We start from the raw sequence: 12,036 nt of genomic DNA on the forward strand, positions 1-12,036 counted from the left end.
CTTATTCTCTGTGTCTCATTAGCACCGACAGTGCTCGTAAAAAAAGAGGCAAAAACTGTCTTCCACATGAGGCTGTGTCTGCTAAGAAAAAAATAAATCTATCAATAAATACAGGGTTCCCACACATTTTTACCAATTCATTTCCAAAACATTTCCAGAATATTTAACCCGATTTCCAGGACTATATAACAATAATTCAGCTCAATAACAAGTCGCTTACTCCTATGCAACAATGCTCAAAGACAGGTAGTGTATGCCAGTGGTTCTCAACCTCAGGCCGTGACCCCCGAAATAATCATATTTGAACTGGGGACCCACCCTGACGAGCACTAAGAGTAGAGGAATTTTGTATAACACGGTTCTATTGTGAAAATAGCCGATCTATGTAGATCAGCTATTTTCACAATTTCTGCCTTTAATATTTGACAATTTGGCCAATGTTTAATTTGTCATTTCAGAGGTATTAACAAAATCAATAACCAAAGACAATGCATAGCAATTTTTTTCCAGGACCTTCCAGGACCCTTGATCAATTCCAAAACCTTTCCAGTACTGGAAAAATATTTTTCTAATTTCAAAATATTTCCAGGAATTTCATGACCGTGAAATCCCTTGTTGGTTCTTACCATAGTCTGTGTTCTCCGGCTCCCAACAGTTGGACGGCCAGAAATACGGTGCCTGTAGCAGAACAGAAGGTGGAGATGTGTGTGAAGCTCAGCTCAGCAAATAAATTGACACATATTAACCTGCGGACCCCCTTTTGAAAATATATGCCAGGGAGATATACGGCTCTAGTAGGGAATCCCAAACATTTCAATTTCAAGGACCCCCAGTTTGACATGCATTAGGCTACGGACCCCCATTTAATAACATTTCTGTAAAATCAATGTTAATTTAACTCGGAGAGGGTACAACACATTTGGTTCATAACTATCATCTAGCTGGGGCCCAGCTGGAACTCCCTCAAGGACCCCTTTGAGGACCAATGCAGTAGTGGTGCTGAACAGCTTGACAAAGAAATTACAAACAAGATGTCATCAACCACTTTTCAGCAAAGACATTGGGATGGGTGTGTGTGTGTGTGTGTGTGTGTGTGTGTGTGTGTGTGTGTGTGTGTGTGTGTGTGTGTGTGTGTGTGTGTGTGTGTGTGGGGGGGGGGGGGGGGGGGGGGGGGGGAGAACCAAGTTCAGATCAAATAATTGAGCAGGGCCCTCCAAATGTATTCTACACATTCTTTTCAGTGAGTAAGGATCGTCATTCAGAGCTACGGCATGTGGAAAGACTCTCCTCATAGGGTGTACTATTCCACTGACAATGTGCAATTTTGTTTAACCACTTAAAACCTGGGGATCCGGGGACCCCGGCTCCAGGGGGTCCCCAGCCTTATTAGTTAATGTAGCATAAAAATCTGTTCAAAAACTTGTATCCCTATATATACTGTACAATTGACTTGACGGCCAAATACATATGAATGTGGGGGTCCTTGAGATGAAAGCGTCTGAGAACCACTGGGATATTCCAAAGCCAAACCTATGAAACCCCACCCCTAAAAACACAGTCCCTGTCGTGATTAGTGTGGAGGGAGTGGAGAGCTCATATTGATAGAATGAGCGAGTGCATTCTCCGCTGATCTCCCAGCTGGAAAATGCACTCGCTTGTCCCTCCATTTTAGTGATAACCTCCGTGGACATGGGCTTGACAACGGTACGCCATTGACACGCATGAACATCATCTGCTCGTCGCAGGCGCTCACTGCACCTGGGTGGCTCACACGGGCACGACACACAAGCCTCAAGGCCTCGCCTCGCTGTCAGCAAGCCTGCCTTCGATTTAAAAAGTTTGCTGCACATACAGTATGCAGAACATTGACAATCTTGGCTTCGACATAATGGGTCGGAAAAGGTATAAACCCTCAAAGAAGAATCCTACTTTTCCACGCTGACAGGCACTGAGTGTTTGAACGTCACAGAGTGACTGTATATTATACAAAATGAAAAGAACAAAATAAGCAATAGCAAAATTATGAGAATAATCAAGGCCTCTGATTTGATATAAAATGCTTTCACTAGGTCTGGAGTTTGACTTTTTTCATTAAGCGATTCCCCTACAGAGTGTGCAGACTTCACAAAGCTAGCACAGATGTTAATTGTCTTGTCGCCTCCGTCTTTCTCATTGTCTTTCACAAAAAAGAAAAAAAGCTATTTCCCCTGAAAGCAGAATGCTGATGAATATTCCAAACAGCCGTTCAACCCTTCTGTCTGTCTGTCTGTCTGTCTGTCTGTCTGTCTGTCTGTCTGTCTGTCTGTCTGTCTGTCTCTTTCCCTCTGCAGCTGCAACACTCACTTTGAAGGAGGAGAATCAAAGTCAGAGCCTTGCAGCTGCTGTGCCCAGATTTGTCGCTCCCCCTTCCTCTATTTATTAGAACGTAATATATTCTTTGCTAGAACTCAACTCGTTATTCTTGACAATGTCCAATATTATATTTTCACAGAGCGACATCATCATAATGACGAAGTAGACATCTGGCCTAAGTGGCTAATTAAAAGGGCTCCTCGGCCATGAGGAAGGGGCCCTTTAAGAACAAGGTTAACGGAACCAAGGACAGGGAGTAGATCCTGCATGAAGATCGTTCTAATCATGGCTGACTAGCTGCAGCCTGGCTGCTTTCCATCCACGCCAAGGCATGTGGGGAAACATCATTTCCACTTTTTAATTAACACTTGCTGAACAGGGGATGAAGTGGTTAGATGTAATTAATCCATGCATGGCGTTATTGCTGTGGCATTAGTGAGGGGAGGGGGCCGGGTTGTACGTGATGATGGGAGACCACTGAAAGCATGCTTCGTGGGGTATAATTTGTTATGCATTTGGTTTCTTGTTGATGGTCTGACAGACATGTGTGCCACTCATCCAAGACTCAGGACAGACTGAGCCATTGCCCTCCCAGGCAGATTTATATAGTATATGAATATTTCAACAGCTCCCCATTCATTTTTAACAGGGTTAACGGAAGTTAGCGGCGGCTGCAGCGGCTACTCCAGAGTCCAAACGTTCGGTGCACAAATCTCCGTGGCAAAATGAAAAAGTTATTCGGACATTTACTGTCACTGCGGTCCATCTGTGTCAGCCATACTGGATTTGTTTTTCGCTGGCTGGCTTGTGGGCGGTCCACGTTTTCTTCTTCGTCTGCTATATTTTCGGCAGAGCTCAACACATTCTCCCGAGTATCCTTGCGTTGCACGTGACCGTTGGCAGCCAATAGCATCTCTGGTGCCTTTACAATTCTATTTATTTCTATGATGGCGACACCCATTTCAAGGGGTAGAAAAGGGCTGCATAGAAACCAATGGCTTCGCATCGTCCATATTTTTCTACAGTCTATGGTCTCGAGTAAATATCTATTTTCTTTTCTCCCCTTCTTTTCTTTCCTATATTTCATTCCCTAAAAATAGTTTTTCTAAAATATTTCAAAAGATTTTCTGAATAATAATAATAATAAATAAATACAAATAAATAATGTATATTTTACTGCTATGATGTACTATTCAGGGGGGCTGAAGTGGTTAGTTCATACTGTGTTAATGCAGGGGTCTTCAACAGGCGTTCCGGGACCCCTAGGGGGTCCTCAGAGTCACTACAGGGGGCCCTCTCCAAATCTTTGTGTGATAGAAACCTGTTTTATGTTAACCACTTGAACCCTAGCATTCATATTCTGAGAACTTTAGCCAAAAATAGCAGATCTACAAGCTTGTAGATTTGCTATTTTCAGCAAAGAGGTTTTGTAGAGGGGAAAATGAGCAGACCAATGTACAGAGTGAAAGGTCAAGTTTATTAAGTATTGACAGGTTCAAGTGGTTAAATATCTGAAAACACAAATTGACATGAATCCAAAATATACTGATGATCGTGCTGTCAAACGATGAAACAATATGGAATCTGGGGGTCCCTGCTTCATCTCTCTCTCTCAACTAAGGGGTCCTTGGCCTGAAAACGTTGAAGAGCCCTGATGTAGGGCATTTATCAGAAAAAACACAAAACAGTTAAAATATGGAGATAAGAGGTTTCTGCCCGACAGCGACGATTATATGACTGACGTACACATACTGGCTTACATGAAGTCCAAGATCCACATTAAGCCACGCCGTACCCACGTAGATCTTGAAATCCACATGAAATTAGATTCATGTATCGTCGTTGTCGAGTGGAAACCTTGTATGTCCAAAACCGTTCGTTTTGTATTTATCATTTTAAAAATGATCTAAACTAGTGAAAACAGCCGATCTACAAGCACACAACGCCTCGCACTGCGAGGCGTTGTGTGCTTGTAGATCGGTGTTTTCACTACCTTTGTGTGACGGCCTTGTATGATGAAGCAGGGCTTTACTTTGTGAAATAACATACAAATTTGAAACTTGGAGATACGAGGTTTCTGCCCGAAAGTGACGGGATGTGGAAGCGCTGTTGGATGGCGCAATTAGCATAATAGGGTGTCAGTCATACTAATGTGGGATGAGGAGGGATTTGTTTGGGTCCTAAGCTCGCCATCTCTGAGGCACCAGACAATATGTACTTGTGGGAGACAAGACAATAATAATTATTATCTATTCAATTCAGTTGGAGGGACTTAATCTGGATTTAAATGTCATCTACAGCATGAGTAGACCTTGACTTTTGAATGATCTTTCCCCCCACCCCCTCTATTAAGTACCTTCCCCCTCAAATAAACATGGTTCAAGGCATGTTGGATTTTGCAGTGCGCATAGTGTAATCCTAAATGTTAATTTATCCACTATACACAGACATTAAGGCTGGGCGATATTAGGAAAACCTTCGATATTCGATAACGTTGTTGAATACCCCGATATCGATATTACTCATGATATTAGTAAAAATGCATTATATAGTTTTTTCTCTATCATTTTTATCCCACGATTTTGTAACCCATTTTCACACAGTGCCAATCAATTGCCTATGTAATCCTGGGCTCTGCTCTCCCTCTGCTGCGCCTGGGGAGACAACAGACAAACCTCATGCTTCCTTCAATGCATGAGTAGTCCAAGTTGAGGGTATCAACCCTAGGAGACACGGAGAGAACATGCAAACGCCACACAGAAAGGCCCTATCGCCAACCCCACCTAGGGTGTGGGCGCTGATGATGCGGAGGGAGGAACACGCCCCCAGCACCCACAGCGTCCCCCGGCGGGAATCGAACCCAGGACCTTCTAGCTGTGAGGCGAAGCGCTAACCACTAGGGTTGTACGGTTTTCTGTTTAATACGTTGTTATAAAATGTTGACGTCTCGTAAGCCAAAACCGAAAACCGTCACGTGACATGTGTGCCGCAGCCGCATCTGCCGTGTTTACGGAAGCAGCAGAAATCACTCCTGAAGAAGGAGACAGAGAGATAATGGTAGCAAGCCAAGTAGGCTAACAGCTGGCGGGAGACCTGGGCGGGGTTGCACCAGCTGTTACTAAGTTATAACGTAGCCTAGTTGTAATGTAAATGGCTTCTAAGTCAAGACTTACGCATTACTAAAATGTCAGGTGTTGCACCACACAAATTAGTTCTTACGTATCTCTAAGTAACAACTAAATATTTACACCACCCCTTGGGCAGCACTAAGTCTTTACTAAGTAACCTATCTCTATGGGAGTAGAGCAACTTCACTACTAACGTGGCAGACAGCATTATATCGGCTATTTAATTAATTCAACAATGAAACGACCCATCTGTTTAAAACATACATTAAGCCCTATATACATTTCGGCCATTTGAAAATAGCCGATCTACAAGCTCACAATGTGTCTGCTATTAATAGAGTATTTCTATATTGCAGGATTGATACTTTTTTAATTCATTTGAGTACTTTTCAACCACTGCTACAGCACAACAGCGAATTGAACGGTGCGCTCTCTTCCCGTGTCTCCAAATATGCGTTGCTCTGCGTTACTTCACAACGGGGGATACAATCCGTTTGCAGGGCAGTGCGCTGCGCAGGGATGCGCTCGCCCTGTGCGCGCATATCAGTGACTTGTGTACTGTACTGCACATGCCAGTGGAGAGACGGAGGTCTCTGTTGACAAAAGACGATACAAGCTTTATTTCCTTACTAGAAACAGTTCGCTTTCATTGGATTCGGGAGCTATGACGTCATTTTATGCGACTATTCATGGGTTGCATTTGTAGTCCTACACCAGCCATTTTGAGGACCAACACAGGTGTTTTGATTAACGTAGAACATTGGTTCTATGCCAATCAGACACATTGAACACCTGTGTTGGTCCTCAATATGGCCGCTTTAGGACTACAAATGCAACCCATGAATACATTACTTTAGGAACAGTCTGTTAGGAACCTGTTAGTAACTCACTTAGTTACAAACTAACTAGTTGTTACTAAGCCTCTAGTAAGGACTTTACTAACTTAGGGAAGAACTTACGTTCTGGTGGTGCAACTGGCCCCTGGTCTCTAAAGAAATGCAACAGCTGTAACCAAATAAAGAAGCGAGGCTTACGATCGAGCTAACGGCTTGTCTCTCTCTCTCTCCCTCTCTCTCTGCTGCACACTGTTGTCCGTGGCTAGACTGGCTAACTTAGCGCAGCTTATCTGACTGCCATTCAGCCATTGTTAACACACAAGGGCAGTGTGATGTGATATTGTCTGGCTATGTGAGGTTATTATCAAGCAGCAGCCTGAGCCTAGCTGGACTGCTGGTCCGTTCCTCCAGTAGTGAACGGAGTGTTGTTGCCACCTCTGATTATTATAAGCCACGTTGACGTTGGGCTTGTTTTTATGTAAAGTTGCTTATAAATAAAGGTGGTTGCGCTTGTGAGCTTGTAGATTGGATCGGCTATTTTCAAATAGCCGACGTATAGGTTTAAATTGCTCATTTTTGGCCTATATTCACTTCCATTGGTCTTGTTTTCATAGACCTGGTTAATTATTCCTCTCGCTAAATCTGGCAACAATCCTATTTTGATAATGGGGTTTATAGTGAAAACTTACTTAGGCTATTTACAATTTATTTTAGTATAGCCCAATAGTATTTAGGCCTACTGCATTTGTGTGGGTAAAACACTTTTGTATCTGCTTTATAAATAAAGCACTTTGAAACTTATTTTTTTTTAATCACGTTAAAATCTATAAGATTGTAAAACTGTGTAAAACCGTGTACCGGGGTTTTTGGGGGGCATAAACTGTGGTTTTAAAAAAATGGAAACCGTACAACCCTACTAACCACTGCGCCACCATTATATAGTTTTTAATGTTTTTCTGCTTTAGGTCCACTGCCTGCCTAACCCAGATAATGAATAGCATATCCATGCATGCACACTGCACAGTACACATAGAAGGGTTAGGTAGGTTTTATTGAAATAACCACACCTGGTTACAGATGGACTGCTTTTTTGCATGTGCTACGTGCATGCATAGTGTGTCTGTTAATTATTTTGACACATACACCAATACCTGATTTCAAGCCGTCTTCGTCGATATGTATACCTCGTATGTTGATACCTCGATATTGATACATTTTCGATCTATTACCCAGCCTTAACAGACATGTAACCAAATTGACTCCTTACGGTTCAATTTGGTTACAATACATTATTACACCCTCTGAGTCAAATTAACACTCGGGATTTTACATTGTGGTAAAAAATGTATAAAAATATCAAGTTATCCCATCATTGTCCTCCTTCACTGGAGTTGTCTGTCTGTGGTTGGTCTCTCACCTGGAAGCGGTAGAAAGTGCCATCATCTTTGAGTGTCAGGATGTGATCAGAGATGGGGAAGAAGTAACCCTGAGCAGCGATGAGGCTGCCGATGTGCATGGCTTCAGCTGTGGAACAAACAGTAATAAAGAAGGAGTAAACAGCGAAAAGAATGAGCATTGCTCAACTTGTATGTGTGTACTGTGTAGCTACTCCACATACAGCAACAGCACACAGTAAAATCCTAAGTGCTCATTTGACTCTGAGAGTGTACAGTACATACAGTATGAAACCAAATGGACCCATAACTACACTCTCAGAGTAACAAATGGATTATCATTGTGGGCTCGCTGAAAGCGAGCACATGTATGTTATCTTCATTATTTATCTATCAGTCAAGTTCTCCTCAAAACGTTGTACAGACAGTACAAAGGCAGGGCCCTTAGCCAATGAGGTGCAGCCAAAGGGTAGATCTTTGTGCCCATACATGGTGTTACATGAGAGCCCACACTGTTTCATAGGAACAGTATTTCTAGTTATTATTATTTCTTACTGTGTGTAGCTACTGTGTGTAGTACTAGCCAGTGTTTGCTAGTTATAGACAGAAATAATAGGGGGGACGGATGGGACACAATTTTGACCCCCTGCCCTTTGCCACACAGTGGTTTGATCCACTGCCTCCAACTCCCATTTGTTTGAATATCAACAAATTATGGTAAAAAGGATGTGACTAGATTTGTTTTAATAACCTACTGGACCTCTTTAATACTTTGTTGTACAACAGTGTTGTTAAATAGTATAAATAGCGGAAATAGCTGATCTCGATTAACTGTTGCACTCCCCGATGTCTCTCCAAAGCTGATATCGATGGCAGAAAATGCAAAACCTCCCATCTGAAAAATTCACTTTGTTGGGAAAATGAAAAAGAAAAATGTGTGTTCAAAACCAAAACCTCCTATCTACTATTTCTAGGTAAAAACCTCCTATCTGCCGTCAACAACATTCAGATAGGAGGTTTTTACCTAGAAATAGTTAGGCAATTTTTTATTATGCTTAAAGGGCCACTTCACCTATGGGACAACCCAGGATTGTGTTGATCGTGTCCCAAACAACAATAAAATAAGATAGGGTTGTCCCAGAGGTGAAATGGCCCTTTAATCCACCGTTTGTCAGCCTTCTGATTGGTCCCTGAGACTCCCTGACTGGCCAACCAGAAAAAAATCATTAACTTTTTGCTATCGGGGGTGGAGTTGTGCAGTGGGAGAATGTTGTGCTTTCACCACGGTGCGCACTGTGGAGCACGGCGAGCGTGCAGTACGGCCCCGCGAGGTGATAGCGATTTCGCTCATTATAATGAATAAGCTTCAACAGACTAGTTCACATGGACCTTATCAATGTAACTAAGAGTTTCGATTGGGTACATATATTTTAAATGGACAGAATTACGAAAGCCAGCCTATTTTGTAGTAGAACTATAGGCTGGCTGTCATCTTCCTACCCAAGATGCACTGCGCTTTCTCTTTCTATTTCTCTCCTCTGCCTGATCCAGAGGATTAAACTAATCAAAACATATATTTTCGGGGGGAAACTACTGTTTTGCTATGTAACTACTGTACTTTTTTCTTCCCTTTTTATTAGTGATAATAGATGTGTTTTTTTTGGTACTTTATATAGCTGTAATGAGGCTATGAATTTTTTTATTTTTTTTTCAGGGGAAACCCCCTGTTTTGCAATGTAACTACTGTACCTTTGTCTTCCCTTTTTATTAATATCACCTAGATGTTTTTCAAAATGAGGGGCAGAATGATCTTGCAAGACAGACTGAACATGTGCAGCATAGCCTGTTGTCCTCATTTCAAGTGAAATCCAAAAAATCATGAAATATGCAGATAGGAGGTTTTGCATTTTGGCCATCGATATGAGATTTTCGCAGCTGCTACTAGAAAGCTCAGGGAACTCTGAGCAAGTGACTGGTTGAGTCTGTCATATCCATCCACATATTCTACAGCTGCACGCTCATTTCAGCGTGGAGTGTTTCAGCTGTCTTTGGGGGCGGCTGCCGTCGACACAATAAAGAACGGTACAATCCAATGAGGTTTTTTAGCACCCACCTGGATCCTCGATTACCAGGTTCTTCATCAACCACTGTACGATATCTGCACCTGTAATGGGGTCAGACAGACAATGGAGAATACCTGTGTAATAGCATGGCTGTCTCACAGCTTACCAAGGGTATGCTAAGCCTCGCACAATTCACTCAACAGCCGACAACTCATATGAAGCATTCCCTTCCATCTCCATCTCTCTCTCTCTCTCTGTCTCTCTCTCACTCTATATATATCTATCTTTCTCTATCCTCTCTGTAGCCATTATTCTCTCTGTCTCTGTCTTTGCTTCAGAGAAGGTTGTTGATGTTTGCAGAATACAAAGAAAGAGGCAAAGAGAGAGAGAGAGAGAGAGAGAGAGAGAGCACAAGAGGAAGACAAAGGGGGAGGCAGAGGAAACGGGGAGGTGAAACAAAAAGTGAGATCGATGGAGAAGCATAATACAATATATCGCCGTTGTCGGGTGGAAACCTTGTATCTCCAAGTTTAAAATGTGTACGTTATTTCGCAAAGTAAAGCCCTGCTTCATCATACAAGGCCGTCGCACAAAAGTAGTGAAAACAGCAGATCTACGAGCACACAACGCCTCGCGGTGCGAGGCGTTGTGTGCTTGTAGATTGGCTGTTTTCACTAGTTTAAATAATTTTTAAAATGAGAAATGCAAAACGAACGGTTTTGGACATACAAGGTTTTCACCCGACAACGACGACATACTGAATATAATGGGAAGAGAGAGAAAAGAGAGAACCACGGTGGAACGAAGTGTTTTCATTGGCTCGTCGTCACTCTGAACCCATCGTGTACAGTATATCTTCCTGTTTCATCCCACATTCCTTTCACGTCAAAACAAAGATAGGGAACAGGGGAACGAGAGCGAGGCTGGGGAATGAGTAAAACAGGGAGACAAGAAACGACTGTGGGAAAAATGGATGACAAGACAAGGAAAGAGAGAGAGAGTGAGAAAGAGAGCTCTTCTGCGCATCCCTTGTCCTTGCTCAGAGTGCATCTCGAGGGGCATCATTTAATTCTCTATCATGTATTTGTTTCCGCGGCCCCCAGGTTCTCTCTCTCGGCTCCGGCTGTAGTGATTGTGTTTATTGATATGCTCTGATTATTATGGCACAAGAAGGTGATACAGTACATTTTCTGTGAATGGGGGGACAAGGTGGGGTGTTGCAAGTGACCCTCCACCCGCACCATCATTTGTTTGCCTTGCCGGCATCACATGCAACCTGCCAACATGACCACATGAAACCTTAGCACCCCTCTGTTGAGCATGTTGTAACAGGCAAATAATTGGCAAAAATGGATCAACATTCTGTGAAAATGGCAGATCCACAAGCTCATACAGTAGCACGTCGCAACGTGATGCATTGTGAGATTGTAGGCTGGGCTAGACTGAGGAAATTACACTGTACCCAGGGGGCAAACCAGCCTTTTTTTAGGAAACCTGCATTTGCCCCGACATACAAAGTTGTCCACCAGAAATATTATCTATGACCCAGTAGGATCACAACCTATATGGACAACCCGGTCAATTTGTACAACAAAGTCCAATATGGCCGCCTTTAGTTTTAATGGGGGGGTGAATAGGGCAAAATTTTAAACTGAGGGATATTTCCACGAAACTTCACAGGTTGATCAATGGTATACATATGAACATTTTTTGTATTGCAAGTTTCCATGAAATCCAATATGGCCGCCACAATATGGCCGCCATAATGTAAGGACCCAGAAAATAGGTTTTGCCTCTAACTTCTGAACCAGATGAGCTAGAAACGCAAACTTGGTGTCTATTTCATGGTGTCTGACCATGGGAGACTCAATGGAATAGCTAATATTATTATTGGGTGTGTCTGGACCTTTATTGTGCATATTTGCAAGATGGTGGACTCCCAAAATAGAGCTTTAACATAATTTCTACCATGATTGTTGACTGCTTTTGCAAATACAAGCAATATGAATCCATTTGCTAAGATTTATGGCACAGAAGGGACTTATACCTGTATTATTCTTGAGTTTGCATGTTGTCAAAATGGCTGTAAACGAGATATTATATTTCCTGTCCGATTCTACTGTATGTAGTTGTAGCAATGACTTCACATAAAATCAGAGACCAAAACAATGTATCTTAGAAATTATTTTTTAATTAAAAAAAAAAAATAGAGAGATTATCTCAATGAAATGAATGCAACTGCCTTTTTGGGTCTTTCACACAT

At 42.4% G+C, this 12,036-nt stretch overlaps 1 protein-coding gene across 1 annotated transcript in view; it reads right to left on the reverse strand.

Annotated features, from left to right (window-relative positions):
* The window catches only part of LOC308301195 (regulator of G-protein signaling 6-like), a gene marked incomplete at both ends in the record, with an annotated part of 195,504 nt that overhangs the window by 61,434 nt on the left and 122,034 nt on the right, over positions 1 to 12,036 (reverse strand). Inside the window, 3 exons of the mRNA XM_080745090.1 lie at positions 627 to 678; positions 7,734 to 7,840; positions 9,824 to 9,874. Coding sequence (XP_080601216.1) covers positions 627 to 678; positions 7,734 to 7,840; positions 9,824 to 9,874 — 210 coding nt within the window. The remainder of the gene's footprint in view (positions 1 to 626; positions 679 to 7,733; positions 7,841 to 9,823; positions 9,875 to 12,036) is intronic.

Source organism: Nannobrachium achirus (genome assembly GCF_963921795.1).
Source record: "Nannobrachium achirus genome assembly, chromosome: 16".
Classification (NCBI taxonomy): domain Eukaryota; kingdom Metazoa; phylum Chordata; class Actinopteri; order Myctophiformes; family Myctophidae; genus Nannobrachium; species Nannobrachium achirus.